Genomic DNA, 24,464 nt, shown 5'->3' on the forward strand with positions numbered 1-24,464 from the left:
GGACGCTAGGCCTGGGCGGAGCGGGAAGAACACAGCAGAGCAGAGACCTGTCGTGGAGGCAGACAGCTGCTTTTGCCGGCACATTGGCTATGAGCAGAAAGAGGAGCAACTGGGGGCCTCCCCTGATGGTGCAGCGGTTGAGCGCTGGGCTGCGAAGCTGCCCGCAGCCTCTGCAGCGCTAGTTCGATCCCAGGCCCCCAGTGAGGGTCCCACATGGTGCGACAGACCTCACCTGCCGCCCGCTGCTCCCCTCAGCAGTGTATTTCGTCAGTCTGCCTGTCCTGTTCCCTGCTCTGGCTCTGGTGAATCCTCTCACCCTCCTGCGCTTCTGACTGTAAAACTCCAGACTTGGAGTAGATTCAAGGGTCACTCTGTTCTCTAGAAATGGGACAGAGACAACTCCCCTGAGGGCTGGAGGGCCGAGGCCTGCTGTACCTATGACCCGAGGAAAGGAATGGCTGTAGCTTGTTGGGGTGCTGGGCAGAGCTAGCGCCTCCCCCAGGATCTGTTCTTTTTCTCAGCAACATTGAGAAATAGAGGCTACTCCAGTTTGCAGGGGGAGACCCTGGGGTTCTGGGAAGAGAAGTGACTTATCCAAGGCCCTGCAGCCAAGTGGGAGAATGGGGCGTATGGATTTCTTGCACCTGAGGCCTGGATTACCATCGTCTCACTCCCAAGATCAGGGTCCCCAGACTTCGCCACTCCCCTGTCAGCCTGGGGGTCAGGGGTGGAGGGAGGAACTTCACACCCAGAGTCAGTGTTATTCTTGAAAGCAGAACAGCGGGTCCCGGAGGAGGAGGGGCTGAGGGCCAGGACTCTGGTCTGAGGGAGGAGGCTGGGGGCCTGGGTCGCTGGGTCTGGGGGAGGAGGGGCTGGGACCCGGACTCCTGGGTTTCCGGGAGGAGGAGCTGGGGGTCTGCACCCTGGGTGTGAAGGAGGAGACCGGGGGGCTTGGTCTCCAGGGGCTGGGGGAGGCGGGACTGGGGGCCTGGGCTCCTGGGTTTGAGCGGGGAGGAGCTGGGGTCTGCACCCCGGGTGTGAGTGAGAGGCGGGGAGCCTGGGCTCCCGGGCTTGAGGGCGCAGGAGCTGAGGGTCTGCAGCTGGGTGTGAGAGGCTGGGGGCCGGGGTCGCTGGGGCTGGGGGAGGAGGGGCTGGGGGTCTGCACCTGGGAGGAGGTTGGGGGCTGAAGCAGGAGGGGGGCGGCCTCCGGGAAGTGGCCCGGGCCCGGGGTCCAGGATCGCGCGGGGACGCCGCGGGGACGCCCGGGGCGGGAGGGGCGGGGGCCGGGCCGCAGTAACAAAGGCCTCTCCCTCCGCCGAGCACCCCCTCGGCCCCGCCTCCCCGGCCCCCCGCCTCCCCTGATTGGCCGGCCTTCCTGCCCGTCAGCGCCGCCCCCTCCCCGGGTCTGCAGCAGCTCCGGCCGCCTCGTCGCGCCCCCCCAGCCCCCTCCCCCCGCCCCCGCCGCCCCCCGGGCCGGTGCAGCCGCAGGCGGGGTCCCCCTCCCCCTCCCCCTCTTCCCCCAGGCCTCGCGCGCCCCGGACCGGCCCCCCCTCTCCCCTCCCCCTCCGCGCCGCCGCCGCGATGCCCCCCCCTGCGCCCGGGGCCCGGCTCCGGCTCCTCGCCGCCGCCGCCCTGGCCGGCCTGGCCGTCATCAGCCGAGGTACCGCAGCCCGGGGGCGGGGGGCTCGCCGGACGCGGGGTCCCGGGCGGGGCGGGGTGGGGGTGCCTCCCGGGCGGGGACGGGGAGGCCCCGGGACGCGGAGGTCGGGGCGCGGGGCGCGGGGGCCGCCTCCCCGGGCGGAAAGGGGGGTCCTCGGAGTGTGCAGCGGCGCCCGCAGCGGGGGCGCGCCCGGGGCCGGGAGCCGGGGCCTCGGGCCGCGAGGGGGTCCGGGTCCCGCCCGGCCTGGGGGCGGGAGTCTGCGGCCCCGGAGCCGGGAGGGGGCTCCAGCGCGAAAGTCGGGGTCCGCGGGCAGCATCTCTGAACTGAGTTGGGGTGGGGCGAAGGGGGGTGGGTGATGCCCCGTCGGGGGTCTTCATCTTCGAGGGCGGGGATTTCTGGGCAAAGGTGGGGGGATGGTGTCTCCCGGGAGTCGGCAGGGGCGGCCACTGACAGCGTCCCAGGGCCAGAAATAAAGGGGCGAGGGCCTGGCTTCCCCGCTGGGAGGGGGGGAATTCCCCGGGCTGGGCCCTCAAGTTTGGGAGAAAGTGTTGGTATTTGGGGGTGTCTGCACTTGAGTGGAGTGGGACCTCCAGGAAGTTGGGGGGTGGCCTGGGGACCCAGATGTGGGAAGCGCTGGCTGAATGCCTGAAGTGGGGGACAGAGGGACTTAGGAGGGGCAGGTTGAGAAAGGAGGTTTACTCTGGGGGAAGGAAAGGGTTAACGTGGGGTCAGAGGATTAATGTCTGGGGGACAGTAGTGTCTGGGGGAGTGGGGCTGGCCTCCTGAGGGGCACGGATGGGAAAATGGAAAGTGGGGGGCTCGGGAGTGCACTGGGAGGTCTCTGGACTGAGACGTGTAATGGAGGTGCTGTCTCCCCAGGGGTCCGCGGCCAGGGCTGGCCAGGAGAGGCCCCAGGGCACAGGCGGGGAGCGAGGAGGCAGGGAGCAGTGACCTCATGGCTTCTGGAGGGCTCCCCCAGGCCCCGCCCGGACCCCAGCTCCAGCAGACCCCAGCTCCCCGAGTCAGGGGCGCACAGCCCGGCCAACCAGACACTCTGAGGGGTGCCCGGCCCTCCCAGGCCTCACCCACTCACGCGGGGCACGCACAGCCCCAGAAACACCCGTCACCCAGCCTGACCCCAGGCGCACCTGCACCTGCAGACACACAGGCACCGCCGGCCCTCCCGCCCCGCCCGCCGCCCGCCTGTGCTGTCTGCCTCGCCTCCCCCAGCGTCTGGGTCATTCCCAGAGGCGCCCAGCTCGCCTGACATTGCACTTGTCTCTTCTCTGGGTCTCTGGCTCTGCACCCTGCTCCATCCGCAGCTGGGCCCTCCGGGGCTCTGGAACTGCTCCCCATGCCCTTGCCTGCCCCCAGTGCGCCCCCAGCTCCCTCCTGGGAACCCCTGGCCTTCTGTTACCCTCAGTCCTCCAGTCCTCACACCCCTGGTGACCTTCCCCACTCCCTGTCCTCTCCATTCACTGCCCCCCTTTTCCTTTTACTCTTGAGATAACACCCCACTTTGCCCTTCCATTCTGCAGGACCACAGATCACACTAGTACACACGTGCAGGGCTGGAGTGGGGTCGGGTGTGAGACCCCAGGGCGAGAGGGGGCTGGGGCGGGGGGGTCTGAGACAGAGCTCAGCCTGAATGCAGTGCTGCCCACACAGAGATGCCCACCCACCCCACCCCCACCCACGAAAACCCCCATCACGGAAACCCCCACCCACCCACAGACACCCCCACCCACTGAGATGCCTGCCCATGGACACGCCCACCCACAGATCCCCCCCACCCAAGGACACACCTGCCCACAGGCACCCCCACCCACAGGCCCTGGGCTCTGGCTGAGGAAAGCCCATGCCCCCCAGGGCCCAGGCTGCGCCCCTCTCCCTCCCTGGCAGTCCAGTGCTACAGAAGTCAAGGGGACTTGGGTGCTGGTGTTGCTTGGGGTAGAAACAAGGTAGCCACTGCTCCCAGCCTGCCCTGCAGACTCTGCTCCAGCATCTGTCCTGTCTAGCTTGCTTTTTCCTCCAGTGTCGCTGTGCCCACACACGTGCGCACACGCACACGCGCACATGGAGCCAGCTGTGGCCTGCAGTGTGGCGCCCGTCCTCGCTGGCCGGACAGGCGCAGGACGGCCCGCGACCATCCCCGCCGGGTCTACCCCGGCTGTGGCCTGCCGCACAGTGGGGGTCTCGGTCCCTGGACCGACTCATCTCTGGGAAGCTCTGGGCACTGGGGATGGAGCCGGGGGAGCCGGGGGAGCTGGGTCGCTGGAGCCCTGCCCACAGGGAGCACAGACCCTAGGGGCCTGGGGAGATCAGGAAACCAGAGCAGAAACTCCAGAGGCTTGGGGGGGGGGGGGCGCGTGGAGCCGAGACAGGCCGCGCTGCAAGACCCAGGAGACCAGGGCAAAGGCCCCGAGGCAGGAACCAGCAGGAAGGGACATGTGCTGTGGCAAGGCCAAGGCTCTGGGTTCAGGGGGAGCCCCAGGAGTCAGTGACGCCCAGTGTTCTGGACTCTGGGGCTCAGCAGAGTGGACGTGGGGGCTGGGGGCTCCTCCATGCCTGCAGGTGGGCCCAGTTCCTTCTCGCCGCCCTTCCCTGCCGGGCGCCCATGCTTCAGCCCAGTTCCCCTGTCATTGGCCACCTGAGCGCAGGTGCCTGGACCTGGGGTTCCCCGTCGGGTTTCTGGGGCCATAGACTCTAAACACCACTCCCTCGGCGGGTCCCACCTGTGTCTTTGCTCCAACACAAGGTCGCCCCGCCTGTCAGCAGCCCCCTTCTCTTGAAGCGCGAGCTCACCCTGAGTCTCAAATGGGTCTGGACGGGCAGACACCCACGCGGCCCCCAGCCGGACACCCTCGGCACGACCATCCCACCAGCAGCGCCTGTGCAGCCCCCGGCCGGCACTGATGGGCAGGCGCCCATGGCCTGGACAACCTCTCCTCATCCTCCCCCCCACGTCCCCACGTGGGGCGTGCGATGATCGTCCCTGTTACAGGCGGGGAAACCAAGTCCTAGGGAGGCGATTGCCTTGTGTGACTCAGCAGCGGGGCTCCCCAGTCCTCCCCCTTTGAACCCAGTTACACAGGCCGGTGGTGTTAGAGTGGACACTGACCAGGCAGCTGGGCGCCATGGCTGACTCTGGGGTGGGTGCTGGGCACCCAACAAGGTCAACCAGACACACCCTGGCCTCCCACCCCCACCCAGAGCGCTTGGAGGGAGACCAGCTCCCGGGGTGGATAACCATAGACGTTTCTTTTACAAGCCCATGCGTTTGCTGTGCCCTTCTGCACGCCAAGAGCTAATTTTTTCTTTCTTTTTTGCTGGCGTGTTCTCAGAATCCCTCATAAATGCCTTTAGAGTGAAAAACTTACTTCTCTCCTTTTACAAATGGGGAAACTGAGGCTCAGCCTGGCAGGGGGCTCCCCAGCCAGAAAATAGTGGGGCAGACCTTTGCTCTCCTGGGTCAGGCTCCTCTGGGCTTTCTTACTGGATCTCTAGTGACCACCCATTCTCTCTTCAAATGCTGAGCTATGCCTAGCCCTGAGGGACACAGCCAAGATTTCAGTTCTCAGGGAACTCCTAGTCAGTTAGGGGAGGCACCCCTGGACGTTGTTCTGACTGAGCCAGAGGATGTAGGTGTTCTCTGCCTGAATCAGTCATGGAGGTCTTCCTGAAGGAGGGGGCTTTTGGGTTTGGGTCTTGAAGAATGAGTAGGAGTTCAGGAATTAGAGAAGCCTGTGGCAGGCATCCATTTCCATTCGCTTGTCTGACATATTTCTCGAGGCCTCCCATGGGCCAGGCCCAGTGCTGGGACATAGTGGGGACACAGACCTGCATCAGAACGTCTATTCTGATGGCGGGGACCGACAGACACGTGGTATCTGGGCTGTAGTGAAGGCAGTCCTGGCATTGTGGGAACAGAGGCCAAACCTGGAGAGGACAGGGAGAGCTTCCCGCCACTGAGCCAGAGTTTGCAAGCAGCGTTCTCAAGGAGCCGGCCTCGTTGCTCGTTCGGTTAGCCACAGGTTAGACACGTCGTAAAACATCCCGGAGCCCAGACACTGAGTCAGGCGAGGCTGGAGCCTGGAGGTGGGTCAGACCCTGGTCCTGCCTGGGAGAGGCCCTGTGAGGCAATGTCCACGGATCCAGACGCCGTCCAGAGGGGTCTGATCCCAGCCAGAGAGACACTGGGCCTGGGGGCTAAACCCCTTTTGCTGAAGCCCAGAGAGAGGAAGAGACGTGTCCAAGGTCACACACCTGACCCTGGGGTCTGGGAACTGTGCGAGACAGACAGTTTGGTGGGATACGCTGGCAAGAAGACTGGGACGGGCAGAGCCAGGTCAAACATGCACTAGGAGAGCTGGGACGCGAGGGTGCCCGCCCCAGGCCAGGCGCTGGGACGTCATCCTGGGGCAGGCGGGAGCCTTGGGCAGCTCTGAGCGTGGGGACAGGCCCTCTGGCAAGGGGTGTCTGCTGGCCCTGTTTCTGAATGCCGAAACATTTGTGTAGGGTCCTGCCTGTCTCTGTGGGATCCACCCCTCACCCCGGGGCCCTGGTTTGTGGGCTTGGCTCCTGTGGGGGAGCGCCTGGTTGGAGTCGGTCTCTGAGGCTTAGGGGCACCTTGGACAGCTCCCTCGTCGCCCGCAGGCTCGGGTTCCCCTCCCCTAACTTTGGACAGTGACTGTCGCAGGGGTGGGGAGTCCTTTGCCCCCGGGGGGGGGGGCATCTCACACATGTCTGGGGACTTGGGGCCTAGGAATGCTGCTTGGCGCCCCCCCCAACCCCCGAGAGAAAGAATCCGCCGACCCTAAATGTCAGAGCGGTGGGGGTGGGGAAGCCCCAGCCCGGAGTGTGCGCGACCGGCAGCGGGACAGATGGCGCGCGGCGGGACGCGCCTGTGCGGGGGTCGGTCGTCGGGGACAGCGCGAGCACGTGCGCGCGAGTCCTGGCCCCCGGCAGCCCCTTTGTGCGCGGGAGGCTGCGAGGTGGAGCGGCTGCGCGGCCCCGGCTGGAGCGTCGCGCGCGAGCGCCGTGGGGGGGCGGGGTGCGCGGCTCTCGGCTGCTGGTGTCTGTGTGACCGATGAAGCCGGGGTGTGCGCGCGCGCGTGTGTGTGTGCGCGTGTGTGTGTGCGCGTGTGTGTGTGCGCGCGCGCAGCGGCCCTGGCTGGGGCTGTCGCTGTGTCGCCTTCGCACTGGCGCGTGTGCCGCGCGGGTGTCCGGACGGCGCCCTTGGCAGATGGCGGGTCGGCTCCGGGGCGCGCAGGGGCTGCCCGGCTGCCCCGCTGTGGCCGGCGAGGGCGGGCTCCGGGAGACAGTCGCCTGTCCCTGCAGGCCGGCCGCTGTGCGCCCTGGGCGGTGTGTGCCGCGGGCCCCGCGCCGGCCCCTGCGCTCCGCCGGCGTCCCAGGCTCGGCACAGCCCGGGGGGCCTGGCCTGGCTCCACGCCGCGGGCGGGGCGGGGCCGGGCCGGGAGCTCCGCGCGCCGCTTCCTCGGCCCTGTCCTGCGGGGCTGCTGATGGAGCGGCCCCGGGAGAGTCATCGGGGCAGCACGGGCAATTAATTCATTAGATTAATTAGCTCCTGGTCCCCGGGCGGCGGCCGGGCAGCCCCATGCAGGGCCCTCTCTCCAAGGTCACTGCCTCCTCGGCTCCGTCTGCGGCCTGCTGCCGTCTCCATCCGCCGCCTCCGCCGGCCCAGCCCCCAGTCCTGGCCACGGTCCAGCCGGCTGGCCACGGTCCACCGTCCGCCGAGAGATGAATGGGTGGGGGCGGGGCCCTCGCCGGGGTGTGCGCGGGCGGGCACACAGGGGTCTGCAGACGCGGGTGGTGAGGCTTGTGCGCGGCCAGACCCCGCGCCCCGGGGGCACCGCGGTGGTGACGGGTGGGCGTCCGCGTGCCTCTGCATGCATCTGTGTGTGCGCACGTGTGGGTGCGCGGTGTCGCCAGCAGCTGGCTCCGTGTGCTTTTGGATGCCACGTGTCTGTGCACAGGCATGTGCCTCTGTGGGGGTGCATGTGCGCTGCGGACTCCTGCGCCTGTGACTGTGCGCACACGCATGCCTCTGTGTGTGTTTGAAATATGAGTGTGCGTGTATATGTGTGCACACTGACATGAATAGGTGTGTGCCTCTACGTGTCACACGTGTGCAGAGGTAGTGTGTGCGTGTGCACAAATCTGTATTTATATGCTTCTGTGTGCATGTGTCTGTGTGCGCAGGTTTGTGCCTGTGCAGGTGAGTATTCACGGGCAGGTGTGCAAGGGAATGTGTGCACCTGTGTGCACCTGCAGGTGTGTATCTGCACGTGTATTTACAGGTAGCTGCATCTGCCTGCGTGTCTGTGTGCCTGTGCACAGCGCCTGCATGTGCATCCACCCGTCCGTGTTTGCACGCTGTAATTGGGGGTTGTCTCCATGCTTCTGGAGACGAGTGGGTGGGCGTGTCCAGGTGGGACCCCACCTGCGTGTCTGTGGGGGCCATTGTGACCCCGTGGCAAGGCAGTGTGTGCATCCGGGAACTTCTGTGCCGGGCGCAGGCTCCCAGGGAGTTGCTGGGGCGCCAGCACAGGCCTCAGGCCCCCTGTGGCTGAGCTGCGGGCCCCTCCCCGCAGGGTTGCTGTCCCAGAGCCTGGAGTTCAGCTCCCCCGCCGACAACTACACCGTGTGCGAGGGCGACAACGCCACCCTCAGGTACTGCCTGCCTCACCGGGGAGGCCTACCCTGGCCTGTGCGCCCCTCCTCTGGGGGCCAGTCTTGACCTGCAGGCCCAGCCTGGCTCAGGAACTCCCCATTGGGAGTGGGCTCTGGGTGTCCCCATCTGCCGAAGGGGTGAGGACTGAGTCTGCAGCGCCCTGAGGGGGAGGGAGGGGCATGGGGGGGCTCAGTAAGGGAGCCAGACTGGCACTTCCCCCAGGCCCCTATACCCACCTAATTCTCTGCCCCCCCCCCTTTCTGGGCTTCGTGTCCCCCTCTCTCCCCCCCAGCTGCGGCTCAGTGTACCGGCCAGTCAGGTGGGCCCTGCCGCATCCGCCCAGGGCTCACCCCCCCACTCCCACCCCGGCTCTGGGACCCCAGAGGGTGGCCGGTGGGGCAGGGGAGACCTGCCTCACCTCGGCCCTGCCTCGGCAGCTGCTTCATCGACGAGCACGTGACCCGCGTGGCCTGGCTGAATCGATCCAACATCCTGTACGCCGGCAACGACCGCTGGACCAGCGACCCGCGCGTGCGGCTGCTGGTCAACACGCCCGAGGAGTTCTCCATCCTCATCACGCAGGTGGCGCTGGGCGACGAGGGCCTCTACACCTGCTCCTTCCAGACGCGCCACCAGCCCTACACCACTCAGGTCTACCTCATCGTGCATGGTGAGCCCGGGTGGGGCTGCGGGCTGGGGGGTGCGGGCGCTCCGCCCCTGTCTCCCGGCCTTGCCCTGTCCTTGCAGGCCCTGGCCCAGCTTGCGGGCCTCAGCCGGAAGAACCTTCGCCTTCTCGCAGCCCGGCCTGGCTCTGCTTGCGTGCTGAGCAGTGGCTGCGCAGCTCTGCTTGGGCCCTGAGGACGGGAGGGCTGAGCAGTCTGTCACCGCCGCCGGGGCCCAGGGCCTCTCCCAGGGGAGGTGCAGAGGCAGCTCCCCAGACAGAACGTGTGAAGGGAGACCTCCATCCGGGCCGAGGGGGTGCGGGAAAGGAACAGCATGTGCTGGAGAGGAACCGAGTTAGATGTGCAGAGGCCAGCACCGCGACTGGATCGGATGTGCCCAGAGGCGGCGCTGCAGAGGCCACAGAGAGGGGGGCGGTGGGGACAGAGCTTGGGAGGCCGCCCCCCTCAGTGGCATCAAAAGTGGCCGGGGTGCAGGGAGCCAGGGGAACCCAGAGAAAGCCGTCAGGGGGGCCGAAGGGAGCCAGACGGTGGGGTCCCAGGGGCATCGAGTCCATTTTGTCAGCGGACGGACACCCTCACTTCATGCCCTTCGTTGCCCGCTGGAGACGAAAATACAAACCTGCCGTCAGCTGGAGCCCCGCAGTGTCTGTGGGGGGCTCGGGCCTAGGGTGACTTTGGTAAACAGGAGAACAGGGGCGGCTCCCAGGCCGTTAAGGCCAGGCGGGTGTTCCTTGCATGGTTTCATCTCTTTCAACAACAGTAGAGAAATGAAAATAGAAACCCAGACGGAGGAATTCAGATCGGAAGATACACTGGTTAGCAGGAAGGTGGAGAGAGACAGAGGCTGAGAAAGTCAGGAAGACAGAGCACAGTTGGCGCAGGAGCCAGGCCCGGGTGGGGGAGGACGGACACGAGGTTGTCAGAGAGCAGGGGGGCCTCCCCCAACCCCTTTCCCTTGTGGGAGGGGACGGGGCCTGGGCTCCCGCTGCTGGGGGGGCGGGGCCTGGACAAGGGTCTGAGTGGGGGGGCGGGGCCTGGACTCCTGGATATGAGGGAGGGGCGGGGCCTGGACTCCTGGGCTGAGGGAGGGGCGGGGCCTGGGCTCCCGGGCTGAGGGTGTCCCTCCATACCCAGCCTCTCTGACCTCCACCCACCTCCGCAGTCCCCGCCCGCATCGTGAACATCTCCTCGCCTGTGGCAGTGAACGAGGGGGGCAATGTGAACCTGCTTTGTCTGGCCGTGGGGCGGCCGGAGCCCACGGTCACCTGGAGGCAGCTCCGAGGTGAGGCCCCCACCCCTCCTGGAAAGCCGCTTGTCCCCACTCCGAAGTTGGGCCCCTTGAGTCCCCACATCCCTAGGTAGAGTCCCAGATCCCTCCTATCTCCATTCCTCGTACCCCCAATTTCTGTGATGGCTCGATGTTCCCTCCTCCTTGACCCCATGTCTCCCTGGCCGACCCCCCAGGCCTCAGACCTGGGCCATTTCCCCAACTCTCCCGCTGGACCCCAGTTTACTGCCCCCCCCCATTACTAATATCCCCAGTCTCCTCCCTGGAAGCTCACGGGATTCCCCTGGATCAGACCACGAGGTACCCAGCTCACCTCCCGCCACCCCTGCCCCCCCAGCCTCCGCTGTGGGCTCTGCCAGGCCTCCTCTGTTTTCAAGGGGGGCTGATGCAGCATCTCCTGGGAACTTGCTGGAAATGCGTGTGCTGGGGCCCACCCAGATCTCAGCAGTCAGAGCCCCGCATCTGTTTTAAGAGCCCTTCAGGTGCGCGCAGTCACTCCCCAAAGGTGCCAAGTGGCAGAACGTGACACCCTGGATGCACCCACCCCCTTCCACAGGGTCTCCATTGCCCAGACCCTGGATCGTCATTTGCTGGGTCTTTGGAGGCCAGTGGTGGCCATCGCTAGGCCCCTGGGGACCCCAGACCCCAGTAACCAGATCTCAGACCCCTGGACCTTCTCCCACCGGGCCCTCTGGGCCCCACTGTCCTGGACTCGAGATCCTGGAGCCTGGCTGCCCTGAGCCTGGCTGCTGAGTCCCAGGACCCCAAGAGCCAGACCCCAGACCCCCGGCCCCACCGCAGCTCCAAAGTGAGGCCTCCCGGCTGGGCTCTGCTTCCTCAGCCCCAGAGCCTCACCGCCCGCCGCCCCTCGCGGGAGACCGCCGGGAAGGCCCGTCCCGCGCCCGGGCCCTCCAGGCCCCGCGGTGCCCGCCCCGCTGATGTGTGTCCGTGTTGTGCCCGTGTTGTCCCGTGTTAAGTGTCTGTGTCCGGCCCCGCCCCCGCCCCGCCCCTCCCCCGCAGACGGCTTCACCTCGGAGGGCGAGATCCTTGAGATTTCCGACATCCAGCGAGGCCAGGCCGGCGAGTACGAGTGCGTGACCCACAACGGGGTGAACTCGGCGCCCGACAGCCGCCGCGTGCTGGTCACCGTCAACTGTGAGCCCCGCGCCGCGGGCGCGCACCCGCGGGGTTCTGGGGGCGCGGCCGGGGAGGGGAGGCCCCCGGGGGGGGGGGTGAAGGACGCGGGCCTGGACCCCCGGCCCGCGCGGCTGGGACAGTTCGCCGCCTCTCGCCCCGCACCAGACCCCCCGACCATCACCGACGTGACCAGCGCCCGCACAGCCCTGGGCCGCGCCGCCCTCCTGCGCTGCGAAGCCATGGCGGTGCCCCCCGCGGACTTCCAGTGGTTCAAGGACGACCGCCTGTGAGGACGGGCGGGCGCGGGGCTTGGGGCCGGGTCCGCGGGAGCGGGGGGCGGGGGGAGCAGTCCTGGGGCCCGAGGGCCGGGGCGAGGGGGAGTCCAGCCTTTAGGCTTTGAGGCCGGCCGGACCCCAGGGAGCCTGGGGCTGCATGGACATTTGGGCCCTGGGCCCAGTCTCCTCGGCTGTTCAGCAGGTCCCAGGTCGGAGCCGCGCCGAGGACCTGGCGGGGAAGCTTTAGGGGAAGCTTTAGGGGAAGCTTTAGGGGCCGTTGCGCCTGGGAGTCCCTAGAGATCGGGGGCACCCAGCGCAGAGTCCAGTGTCCCTGGGGCTGGGGGTGCCGGAGTGGGGCATCGGTGGGAGTGGCCGGGAATCCCGGGGGGCTGGAACCCGAAGCTGGGAGTCACTGGGGTGGGGGGCAGGACGCGGGGTCCCGGGAAAGCGGGGTCCTGAGGGTCGGGCTGGGGAGGCTGGGCCCGCGGGGTCCCTGACCCGACTCGCCGGCAGGCTGAGTGGCGGCGCCTCGGAGGGGCTGAAGGTGCAGACGGAGCGCACCCGCTCGATGCTTCTCTTCGCCAACGTGAGCGCCCGGCATTACGGCAACTACACGTGTCGCGCCGCCAACCGGCTCGGAGCTTCCAGCGCCTCCATGCGGCTCCTGCGTGCGTCCCGGGCGGCCGCGGGGGGCGGGGCCGGGGCCGGGGCGGGGCGGGGCCTCGGGGGCGGGGCCGGGGGCGCGGAGGGGCGGGGCCTCGGGGCGGGCCTCGGGGGCGGGGCCGGGGGCGCGGAGGGGCGGGGCCTCGGGGCGGGCCTCGGGGGCGGGGCCGGGGGCGCGGAGGGGCGGGGCCTCGGGGCGGGCCTCGGGGGCGCGGAGGGGCGGGGCCTCGGGGCGGGGCCTCGGGGCGGGCCTCGGGGGCGGGGCCGGGGACGCGGAGGGGCGGGGCCTTGGTGGGCGGGGCCAGGGCAGCCCCGCCGGGACCACGCCCACGCTGGCTCAGAGGCCCGCGGAGACCGGGGCGCTGCGCCCCGGCACGAAATCCCTCCCTCCGACCCGCAGGTCCCGTGCCGCCCAGCGGGCCGGGCGCTGGGCACTCGCAGGGCACCTGAGTCAGGGCTAGATCTCGCCATCAAGTAGCCGCGTGCGACATTAAATAATGAGATCCGGCGCAGGCAGCCATCCTGGATATCGATAAAGGCCGGAGGCAAAATAAATAACCGCACGGGGTGGGGGGTGGGGCTAGCACTGGGCTCACGAGAGAAAGTCTCCGGAGACCGCCGCGTTTGAACTGAGACCGGAGCGGTAGAAGCAGCCCGCCCGGCCTAGAGCAGCGCGAAGCCTCGCCTGGAGTGGGAATTGGGGGGGCGGGCACCCCAAGGAGGCAGGCAGCACGGGAGTGGAGTGAAGCCTGAGGTTAGACTAGCCGAGGCTCACCGCCGTGGTGACCCCGGATTTGATGCCACTGCGGGCGGGGCTGCTGGAGGCTGGCAGCAGCGGCGCGGGGTTGATGTTAAGGGGGTTCCTCTGCTCTTGGGGGGCGGAGCTGTGGAGAGACGGAGGCAGGGAGGCCCTGGAGGGGCCTTTCGGAGAGAGACGGAGCCTCTATATGCAGGGCACGCATGGGAGCTGGAAGAAAGAGGGGCCAGAGAAGCCATCCCAAGGCGTGGGGCTGAGCCGAGGGCGGAGCGGGCTGGAGTGTGGAAGTCTTGAAAAGGAGAAACAGGCGGTAGGGCGCAGAGAGGCCACAGTGCTGATGGACGCAGCGATTGGGGGACAGAAACTGTTTCTGGAAAGACAGACCCAGAGAGTCCCAGGCCTCCAGAGATGCCCAAACAGATGGAGTCTCCAAGGAGACTCTCCCTGACACCCCCCTCCGTGTTCTCCCCCATGACCCTCTGTCTCTCCCCAGGCCCAGGATCCCTGGAGAACTCTGCACCCAGGCCCCCAGGGCCCCTGACCCTCCTCTCCGCCCTGGGGTGGCTGTGGTGGAGGGTGTAGGAGGAGCCCAGAGCTGCTGACCCCCCCCTGCAGGGGGCCTGAAGCCGAGAGCGAGAGCAGAAGGGGGGAGCGAGCGCCGTGGGTCTGCAGCGGAGAGGAGCTCTCGGCCATCGTGGAAGAAGGGAGGAGGAGGAGGAGCGAGGAAGATCTTTACAGAACCCATCACTGTGAGGGATAACGCAAAATTATGCATCTTTCTACAGCCATTCTCACCGCCGTTCACGTCCGATTGTGACCCCCCCCCGGCCACCCCACACCCCTCTCTTAGCTCAGGCTGTCGACCAGATCTCGTGTGTGCAGTGGGTGTGCGCGTGGCGCTGCGCGTGTGTGTGCGCGTGTGTGGGGAGGGGTGGTGGGGTGGAAAGGGGGGGGCTCGACGAGCTTCCCTCCCCTGGCACCCCCACATCCACCGCCCCCACTCTCAGCCTCTCACCTCTGGCTGGAGGTGGGTGTGGGGGTTTCGTGGTAGAAGCTGTGAAGAGAGGTTCTCCGGGGCTCCCTGCTTCCCCAGTATATGCACGCACACCTGCCCCTCCCCTCCCCTCGGAAGGGGTGTCTCCTGGGCAGGTGGGGCTGAGGGGGGGTGCCTCACCCACCGCTGAGCTGGGTAGGTGGGGGACACCCATCTGGGCTCTGGACATCCTGCTGCCAACCACCAGCTGCCTGCAGCCAGAGGCCCCATGGCTGGCTCAGGAGCCCGAGACCCTCCCCCAACCCCCTCCCCGACTTTCTGGCCCCCTCCCGGGCCAAACGGTGCTTCCATACAGCTGTCAGGCTGGTGCCTCGAGCCACCCGTCTGTCTCAGTGCTTTTGCCCTGCCCCATTACCACTCCCGTGCCACCTGCAGCGCCAGCCAGCCGCCCGCAGTGCCGGCACTGGTCCACCCTCCCCGCTCTTTCCGCCGACCGCCCCTCCCAGAGGCTGACCGAGCCCTCACACACACTCAGATAGACACGCACGCACGCACGCACGCACACCAGCGACTGTGACCAGCAATAGCCCCCTGTCTCCAGCTGCCCTGTAGCCGGTGACCAGCTGTAGCTCCCCCAAAGGTGGCAACTGTGGTCCAAAAGGGGCTCCGAGAGGCTGTACCCCAGCTCTGATACGGTGGGAACAGCCCCCTCCGGCACGTCACACCAGGCAAAGCGGGGAGAGGCGTCATCACACAGACACCGAGCCCCAACCCCAGGCCGAGTCGCCCACCTGGACCAGACCAGCCAGGGCTGGGGGAGGCAGAGCGGGGCGAGGGCCAGGGGCAGCGACTGTACCTCAGACGGGGGCGTGGGCCCCATCCCACATTGTCTTCCATTCCCAGGGTCCAGGGGATGGGGAGGGGCGGGGGACGGGATGCCAGGGAGGGGGGCGGGGGCCCTGGGGGCCGTGTGTTCCGATTCATGGGGAGTGTTGAGACCGCCACACCAATAAACGCCTTTTTCCAAAGTCTCCGCCTCCGGGTGCCAGTGTCATTCGGGGTCTGGGTGCGTGGAGGCCAGAGGTGACGCCTTCAGCGGCCTTCCCACCCTGCCTTTCTCTCTGGTGGAGGTGGCCGGCGGCTCACTTAGTAACGGCAGGACCCACCCACCGCGCTGGGTCAGAGGAGGCACGGGACCCAGTCAGGTGACTGAGAGCATCAACACGGGGGTGTAGGGATTTCTGAGGACAGACGCCCCACTGCTGGGTCATGTGTCCGACCCCACGAAGCCTCCATCTACAGCGATGCTTTTCTTCATCACACAAGGACATCCTGGGTCACTGAGGAGAGCAGTGGTGGGGAAGACAGCGGTGCAGACACCACGGAATGCAGAGCAGGTGATCAGGAGAAACTGAGTCATGAAGTCATCATCTGAGCAGCTGGATCGAAACTAACCTGATACCCACCCTCGGCTGCACAAAGTCCCCGTATGTTTAAGACAAGTTGCAGTAGATTTTGTGTCTAGTGAGCAGAGGAAATCACACATCCACAGTGCTTGCCACCATTTATTTGTCGCCAAAAGAATCTTCATGGATACAATAAATTTCCAATGAGAAATCCAGCTGAAAAAGACACCTCGCCTTCCAGGAAACAGACTGTTACTAGCTTCCCAGCTGCCCTCACAGTGAGGTGGCCAGTTTTTGGTCAATGAGACTTAAGGAAAGTTCGCTGGTGTGTTTTCCACTCACAACACTGGTCTAGGGGAGAGGAGAGCGAAACCCTTTCCCCCTTTGTCTTTAGATAGGCTGGTGTGAAGATGTGCTGTCTGGAGCAGTGGCAGCCACTTTGTAACAACAGACAGCACGCCAACCCAAGGTGGCTGGCAGCATGGGGTGCACAAAGCCAGGTCCCTGATGGGGTCACTGAGTTGCTGAGTCAGTCTGAAGCCACCCGCTTCCGTGATGCTTGCCACCCTTTATTTTGTTACTTGCAGCCAAGAGAATCTTCACTGGTTTGTTAAATTTCCAATGAGAAACCCAGCTGAGAAAGATGGCGTGCGGGGGAGAGCAGCAGCGAGCCCAGTCCGCGTGGGCACCAACACAGCTGACCTTCAAAGAATATTTATGATCGCCTTCTGCGTGCCAGTCTCCACAGGGGGCAGTGATGTGGTCTCTGCCATCCTGCAGCTCGCAGGTTAGAGAGGGAATCCGGGATGAGACAGGTCAGTATGTGTTTATGTACAAGGAGAGATTGGCACTTCCAGGGACAAGCCAGGTCTGAGGCAGATGATAGGAAGGTTCTTCCAAGAACATTCCCCTTATGCTTGAGGAAGGAATGACAGGGGAGGAGAGAGGGGTTCCAGGCAGAGGGTACGCTGAGGGCCTGGAGGCCATGAAGCCAGGCAGAGAGAAGACCCGCGCTGCAGGAGAAAGCCCTGGAAGGGAAGTGAGAGGTGAAGGAGGCCAACCACACTCTGTGGAGGCAGGAGGAGGGCCGGGTCTGAGGGGCAGTGGGCTTAAGCCGGAGGTTGAAAGAGAAGAGGGACGGGATCTGATTCTTTTTAAGATGAAGACTCTGGGTGTGGGCCGGGGCTTGGCCTGCGGGGGGCAGGCCAAGGAAGATCTCTGCAGGAGCCAGGGGTGGCAGGGCCCTCTCCAGCTCCAGCTCCAGCCCTGCCAGTGGCGGCAGAACCAGCTGTCAGCTTGCAGGCCGTGGGACCTCGCTGGGAGATCAGCAGGAGCCTGATCTTCGTTCCTCTGCAGGGGGCCCGGCCCAGCCGCCCTGCCTCTTAGCTGCACGAACACAGGTGGAGTCTTGGGGCTGAGCGGCGGGCCGGGAAGCCGCGACTTGGTGACCGGCCAGCGGCCACAGCAGGAGTGGACGCCCCCGGGAAGTGGCGCCGGGAGCCCGCTCCCCTCACACCTGCGTGGCCGCGCGGACGGTCCTCGGGCCCCCGCCCGGAGAGACGGCTGGTCTGGGGTCTGCTCCGGGGTCGGCGGCCTGGAGAGGGGACGCGGGGTCAGCTTTCAGGGGAACAGTCTGGCCTTGCTGGGAGGGCAGCGCAAAGCGGGTGTGATGGGGGAGGGATTCCCGCCCAGTTCGGGGGGCACCCAGAAGGTGCGCCCACTGGAAAGGGAAAGAACACGGCGCTGCCACCCCAACAGGTAAAACTTTAGTTAAAATGTTCCTGGGGGGCGGGGGAGGGGGCATCGCCCTTTAAACAGAATCGCTCGGAGCCAGTTCCGGCGAGCCTTACACAAGCCCGCGGGGGAAGAGCCGCCGACCCCGCAAACCCGCCAGCGGGCCGAGGGGGCGGCAGCGCACCTCACACCAGCCCCGACGGGGCGAGGGGGGCCCCCTCGGCGCCCACCTTCCCGGGCGTTGGGGCACCCACACTCACTCGGGGGCCCTTGCTGGGGCTGGGGTCCTCCGGCGGGGCTTTGCGGGGCAGAGGCCTTCCCGGCGGGAGCCCCGTCGGCGTCCGGGCGGGCGGGCGCGGCTTTTTCCTCAGCGCCTCTCCTAGGAGGGCGGGAGGAGGGAGAGGGCCCGGCGCGTCATTGGCTGTTCCGGGAGGCCGGCCCAGCCAATGGCAAGGCGAGTTGTTCCGGGAGGCGGAGCCTTCTCTGATTGGCTGAGACGGCGTTAAATTGGTGGGGGGCGCGGCTGGGACTGTGCTGACCGGTCCGGCCAAGCTCCAAGGGGGCTGTTTTAGGGGCCCTCCAAGATGGCCCCTCACTCACCCCGACGGCGGCACAGGTAGCAGATGCAGAGGAGAAGCGCTGACAGGAGCGCCAGGCCCAGCAGGGAGCCCAGGACGATGCCCGCGATGGCCCCGGGGCCCAGGGTGTGGCCTGGAGGAGACAGAGCGGGCCAGGGAGCAGGGGCGGGCTGGACCCGAGCTTCTCAAGCCCCTGCCCGACCCGCTGGGAGCCTAGGAACCTCGATTCCCTCAGTGTTTGCTGAGTGACTGTGGTGTGCCCGGTGTTCCTAGCAGGTCGTGGGGACCCATGGGTGGGCAGAACGGGCACGACCCCACCCAGGCCGGGTCTCACCGGAAGAGGGAGATCAGAAATGAGTGTGCGAATAAATAACACACTCATAGCTGGGGCTGCGAAGGTAAAAAGAATTGCGATGATAGAAATAAAGGGAAGCGGGGGGACATTTAGGAAGGGCGGTGAAGGAAGAACCTGAGGAAATCTGAGACCTGGCTGGATAAGGAGCCGGCGTGCCACGTGCCAGCCCCCGGTGGAAGGGGTTGCAAAAAGGAGCAGCAAATGCAAAGCCTCGGAGGTAGGAGAGAGTTCCGTGTTCAGTGCGGGCCGCTGTGAGTGCCGGGCATGGGATGCGGGGAGGGACAATAGGAAGGGCCGCAGGGGCCTAGCCTTAGAGGGTCTGGTGGGAGTTGATGGAAGGGTTTTAAGGAGGGCAGCAGCGACAGGATCCGATTTGCCTGACTTTAGCTTCCGCCTGGAGGATGGAGTAGAGGCCGGTGGAGGGAGCATTAAAAGATCAGCTACATGGCTTCGCTGGTCAAGGCAAGAGAGGGTGGTGGTGGGTGGCCGAGGTGTGGAGGGGAGAGGGGAAGCAGTGGCTGGGGAGGAAAATGACTGAGACCTGCTGGTGTCTGGAGTGTGGAGGTGACTTGACATGTGGGTGGGGCCATTTGCCCGGTTGGGGGAGAATGGAGAGTCAGTGGGGGTGCACTTGGTGGGGGCATCTAGCGTTCCCTCTTGGACATGTGAAGTGTGGGATCCAGACCCAACATCCAGAGGGAAGGGGGTGGGTCAGCAGGCGGCTGTTCAAGCCTGGAGTTAGGAGATGAGGTCTCGTCTGAGGGCTGATGAGACTCAAGCAGGAAGAGTGGACAAGGTCACGTCAGGGGACATTTCACGAGCTTTGTCATGCCATCCCAGGACCGAAACAGGAGAAGGTGGACCCAACAAAACAGACGGAAGGAGGAGGCCCAGAGCGGGCGCCCACCTCAACTCACCGGCCTGATAGATGCGACTTTGTGATGGGATCCCTGGCCGCCTCCCCAAGGTGGGTACGACCCGCAAGGCCCAGCTCCCTGGGTTCCGAGGAGGAAGGGGCACCACAGCTGACCGTTCCTGAGGCCCCAGGATGAGCAGGGAGACCCAGTCCTTGTTGGTGCTGGTTCTGCCCAGGTCTGGCCCCTCCTGCCGAGCCTGGATCTCAAAACCGCTGATCAGGGCCCCGCGCTCCACATCCCAGGTCAGCACCGCCGCGTCCCGGGCTTTCTGCAGCCTCCATGAGGAGATGGAGGGCCCTGGGGGTCAAGGAGGGGGATAGATTCATGTGTCCTAGAGGGGAGAGGAAAGGGGACTGTGGGCCTGGCTTGCTAGGTCTTGGGGGACTTTTGGGTCCAGGAGAGAAAGGGCCTAGGACCTGGACTCCTGGTCTGTGGGAGAAGTTTGGGGCTTGGACTGCAGGGTCTGAGGGAGGAAGGGGTTGAGTTTTTGGACTCCTGGGCCTGAGGCAGAGGCAGGAGGACTGGACTCCTGGTCTGAGGGAGGAGACTGGACTGCTGGTCTGAGAGAGAGGCTGGGACCTGGATTCCTGGGCCTGAGGCAGAGGCTGGGGGATTGGACTCCTGGGCCTGAGGCAGAGGCAAGAGGACTGGACTCCTGGTCTGAGGGAGGAGGCTGGAGACTGGACTGCTGCTCTGAGGGAGAGGCTGGGACCTGGATTCCAGGGCCTGAGGCAGAGGCTGGGGGGCTAGACTCCTGGTCTGAGGTAGGAGGCTGGGGCCTGGACTCCTGGGCCTGAGGGAGGAGGACCTGGTGTTCCAGCTGCTAATTTGCAGGTAGATCAGTAGGCCTGGGGTCCTGGATCTGGGGAAGGAAGGGGCTCACCAATGAGGGTGATATGGTCACCACCAGCGCCCAGCACCCCACTGCACAGCACTGAGTAATTTCCGAGGTCCCAATCCAGAGAGAAGTTGCTGATGAGGAGCCTCCGTCCATCTGGGCTGAGCCGCAGGCGTCCGCCGCCTCCTGGAGCCAGGGGCCGCCGTTCCCGCGCCCAGGATGCCCTGGAAGGCGGGGGACAGCCGGAGGCCTCCAGGGCCACCTCAGCCTCCCCTGACCTGGTCTCCTCCACCACCGGAAGCAGCAGCACCTCCCGGGGGGCTTCTGTAGGTGAAGACACCCAGGGAGGAAAGTCAGGCCCCTACCCAGGGGTCAGGAAAGACCCCTCCCCTCTGTAAGTCATACAGCAGTGGAAGCTCAGCCCAGCCCAGCAGGACGTGCCCGCGCTCGCGCATCGTGATCTGAGTCCCTTACAAGGCCTTGAGTCGATGGCATAGGCGAGGGCCTGGCTGGGAAGCGTTACTGTCAACCACTGACTTATCTGAACCCACTGGGGGATGCCAGCCCCCTTGGAAATAATTTATCTCCTGTCTCCTCTGCGGGAGTCATTCATGCGTCCGCAGCGTTCAAGTAAAAGGCAATCCCCTTTCCAGGAGCTGGGAAGACCCCTTTTGGGTCCTATATAGAAGAGCCAAGAAACCCCTCCACGCCCAGAGCCCCAGCCGCCCTCACCCGGGGTGACGGTGCAGCTGCGGGTGGTCACCAGGTGGCGGGCGAGGCAGGTGACCGGGACGCCGCTGAGCCGGGGGTGGGCGGGGACGGCCGCCAGGAGCACCGAGGGCGCCGGCCCGGCGCGGATGCCGTCGGGGAGACCCTGGAATTGCAGGGAGGCGGCGGGGACCCCACCCGGCCACGAACAGCGGAAGCGGAGGCTGCGGTCCCCGGGACCTCCTTCGACCGAGCACTGTGGGGACCCCGGGGGCAGATCTGTGGAGGGAGAGATCGGGGAGGCAGACTCTTCCCTCTCCTCCAGTCTCTCCGCGCGTTCATTCCCTCCCGGCTCCGCCCGCCCCCGCCCTTCAGGGGCGCCACGCCCCGTCGCTGTGGCCCCGCCTCCAACTGGGCCTCCCAGTCCCTCGCGGGCCCCGCCCCGTGGTGCCTCCGCCCCTTTCCGCCAGGGGTTTCCCAAACCCCTGATGGCCCCGCCCCCGAGGCAGCCCCACCCCTTCTGGGCGTCCCCGTCCCTCGTTGGCCCCGCCCCGAGATGGCCCCGCCCCTTTCTGGGCGGCCCCGGGCCTCGGTGGCCCCGCCCCGCGGCGGCCCCGCCCACCGTGGCCCCGCCCCCGCGCTCACCTGCCACGGTGAGGTTGAGCAGCGAGCGGCGGCGGCGGCCGGTGCGCGGGTTCGCGGCGAGGCAGGCGTAGGCGCCGGCGTGGCCCGGCCGCACCGCGGGCAGCAGGAGGCGCGGGCCGGCGGGCACCGCGGCTTCGGCCGGGTCGGCCAGGCTCCACGCGATGTCGGCGGGCGGCCGCGAGGCGGCGGCGCAGCGCAGGGTCACGTTGCTGCCCGCGCGGACGTAGACGGCGGCGGCCGCGTCGCGGTCCGAGGAGACCGTGATGACCGGCGGGTCCGGGCCGTCTGCGTGGGGAGGGGTCAGCGCGGAGGGCCGGGGCCCGCGCCTCCCCGGCCCTACGCCCCCTGCCCCTCGCCCGGCGCCGAGGAGCCCCGCCGCGCCCCGGGCCCGCCGCGCCCCGGCCGCCCCCACTCACAGAAGACGCTGACGGCGGCCGCGGCCTCCGCGTGGCCGAAGGGGCTGCGCACGCGGCACGTGTACCGGGCGTGGTCGCCGCGCTCCGGGCGCGCGATGAGCAGCTGGTCGCCCTCCGCGCGGATGCGGGGCGGCTCGGCCCCCTCGGGGTCCGCGGGCTCCAGGGGGCGTCCGTCCCGGCTCCAGCTCAGCTCCCCGCGACCCGGCCCCCAGCCCAGGCAGCGCAGGCGGAGCTCTGCCGCCCCCTCCTCCGTCTCGGGGGCCTGCGGCTGCACCGACAGCCTGGGCAGGGGCTCTGGGAGAGGGGAACCCGCTCAGGACGCGGCCTCCACCCTCTCCTCGCCTAGGCCCTGCTCTCCAAGCCCCAGGCCCCTCCGGGTCGCCCAGTCTCCCGCCCCAGCACCGCCAGCCCCCAGCTGTTCTCTCCTGCGGCCCAGCTCTGGCTCGGCCCTCACCCTCTCTTCCTCCCTGCATCCTAGACGTCTTCCCCCTGCCCAGCACCCCTTTCCTCTGGGGAGGGAACACCCCCAGAACAGCAGTGACCTGCCCCAGGTTCTAGCAGGCACCCCCTGTGCCCTGGACCCGTGGCCCACTTACCATACACACGCACCGTGAACTCCCGCACCTCCCGGGAGACCCCAGCCCGGATGACCTCAGCCGTGTAGACCCCCGCATCGTGTAGCTGGGCAGAGGCGAGTTCCAGACCCCCACGGGCTTGGTCAAATCGTAGGCGGTCTTGGTGAGCCGGGTCCAAGCTGATCAGAGGGGCCCCTGGCCCCAAGCCCCCAGCTGCCAGCACCTTGGAGCCCCGGCGCCAGACCACCAGAGGGGCCGGGGGGCCAGCGCTGGGGACTGGAACCAGGGGGAGCTGGATGGTGGTCCCCACCAGCACAGCCACAGGCCCCCCCACCTGCTGGGGGAAGCTTGCCTCTGGGCGGGCTTCCGCAGGAACTTTGGCTCCAGGGTCCTGGACAGGGAATTCAAATTCCAGGTCCTGAGGGGAGACCTGGGAGCCGAGGTTCTTGGCAGAGAATGTGGGGTCTGGGACTTGAGCAGAAATTCCTGAAGCCGGGGTCTTGGCAGAGAAGGGGTGCTCTGGGTCTTTGGCAGGGACTTGGGAATCCACGTAATCGGTAAATATTTCAGAACCAGGCGTTTCAGAGAAGGTGGGGTCCAGGCTGAGACTCTGACCCTCAGCAGAAACGTTCGACCAGAGAGACCCATGTGTGTCATCCGAATTCAGGGCTGCGGGAAACCATGTGGAACGAGGGACATTAGCGGAGGCTTCTGAGACTGGAGCCTGATCCAGAAATTTCCAGCTGGGGGGTTCGAGGGAAGGAGCCTTCGAACCCGGACCTTGGGTAAAGCTTTCTGAGTTCCCGGAGGCATTGGTTTGCTGAGCTCCAGCAGAGGCTCTGAGGCCTGTGACCCCAACTCGAGAGGCTGCAGAGGAGAGCAGAGGAGGGCATTGTGGGGAATTCGGAGCAGGGGCCGGGTGGAAAGGGGGCTGAGCAGGGCACTCACCTAGGAGCAGGAAGAGCGGCAGCACCCGTGAGGTGTCCATGGTGCTGGGCGCACCCGCGAACACTGGAGCGAGACGCAGGGCCTGCACCCTTCTCTCCCGGGAATGACAAGTCCAACAGGACTGGTAGCTTCTTGGGCGGGGAAGGGAACTAGACCCAGTGGGAGGTGCCAGGATCCCCCACCTCCATCTAGTGGCTGAGCAGCTGACCTCACCCCACTTGTCTTCATCAGCTGGTCCCATCTGTGGGGAGGGCCAGCCTGATCCCTGCACACCCCATGCCCAGGGGGAGGATGATGAGAAGTGAGTCCTGGCTGGGAATGAGGTGGCAACCTGCAGGGGGCAAATCCAGGAAGGCTTCCTGGAGAAGGGTGCTGTGACCTTTCAGAGAGCCCAAACCACTGGTGCTCTTGGCCTCAGCTCAGGCTTTCTCCTCTGCAGCCTCCAGGTTTGGGGTACACCCTATCCAGCCTGCAGCCTCAGCTCGCGAAGTCTGATCCTGCTCCCAATCACCTGTGGTTCCCCGTTGCCCTTGGGACCAAGTCCTTTTTTTTTTTTAAGATTTATTTATTTATGCATACAAGAGCTGGGGTGCAGACCAGAGCTGTGGGGGGTAAGAGGATTCACCAGAAACAGAGTGGGGAGCAGAACAGACAGATCCACTGAAATCCACTGCTGAGGGGAGCAGCAAGGAGACAGGAGAGGTCTGCTGCGCCATGTGGGTAGCTCCCTGGCCGGGGATCGACTCATGCTGCGGTGGCTGCGGACAGCTTCATAGTGCTGCATTGTAACCCCTCACACCACCAGAGCGGCCCCGGGACTAAGTCTTGAGTGGCCACTTCCCACCCGGTCACTCCCCTGACACCCAGAGCCACATCTCCTCATCCCCCAGGTCCTCCACACCCTCATCCCACTGACTGCACCGTCCTCCCTCTCACCTGACTCTCCTAGATTCTGCAGCTCCCGAGCAGAGCTGGAGATGCCAGGGGCCTTCCTCCTTCCTCCCCCTCCCTGCTGTCAGTCACCCAATCCAGCCCCTCGTCTGCGCTGTCCCTCCTCTAACCGCTGACTGACTCCCTACCCTAGGCACAGGTCCGTCCTCTCCCCACCTTGCCCTTGCTGGCCGCTTCTCTCCGGCTTCCACCGTCCCAGGATTCCCATGGTGCCGCTGAGTTTCTCTACCCTGCGCTGCCCC

General features: G+C 66.4%; 2 protein-coding genes across 2 annotated transcripts; one reads left to right on the plus strand and one right to left on the minus strand.

Moving 5' to 3' along the window:
• Positions 1 to 1,581: 1,581 nt before the first annotated feature.
• IGLON5 (IgLON family member 5) lies at positions 1,582 to 13,763 on the plus strand (the record flags this gene model as incomplete). Its single annotated transcript, XM_084257727.1, has 8 exons — positions 1,582 to 1,660; positions 8,275 to 8,353; positions 8,792 to 9,024; positions 10,200 to 10,319; positions 11,346 to 11,480; positions 11,628 to 11,748; positions 12,251 to 12,405; positions 13,651 to 13,763. 8 exons carry the CDS (start codon positions 1,582 to 1,584, stop codon positions 13,737 to 13,739), a joined length of 1,011 nt encoding a protein of 336 aa, XP_084113853.1. The 3' UTR covers positions 13,740 to 13,763.
• A 3,304-nt stretch (positions 13,764 to 17,067) lies between these two features.
• On the minus strand, positions 17,068 to 23,384 carry VSIG10L (V-set and immunoglobulin domain containing 10 like; the record flags this gene model as incomplete). The annotated part of the gene is made up of 9 exons (XM_084256999.1): positions 22,345 to 23,384; positions 21,749 to 22,042; positions 21,333 to 21,617; positions 20,712 to 20,966; positions 20,025 to 20,303; positions 19,142 to 19,438; positions 17,892 to 18,002; positions 17,522 to 17,670; positions 17,068 to 17,151 (listed from the first exon to the last, which is right to left on the minus strand). Exons 1-9 carry the CDS (start codon positions 23,309 to 23,311, stop codon positions 17,068 to 17,070), a joined length of 2,721 nt encoding a protein of 906 aa, XP_084113125.1. The 5' UTR covers positions 23,312 to 23,384.
• Positions 23,385 to 24,464: the final 1,080 nt, after the last annotated feature.

This window comes from Talpa europaea, assembly GCF_964194135.1.
Source record: "Talpa europaea genome assembly, chromosome: 16".
NCBI classification, from domain to species: Eukaryota; Metazoa; Chordata; class Mammalia; order Eulipotyphla; family Talpidae; genus Talpa; species Talpa europaea.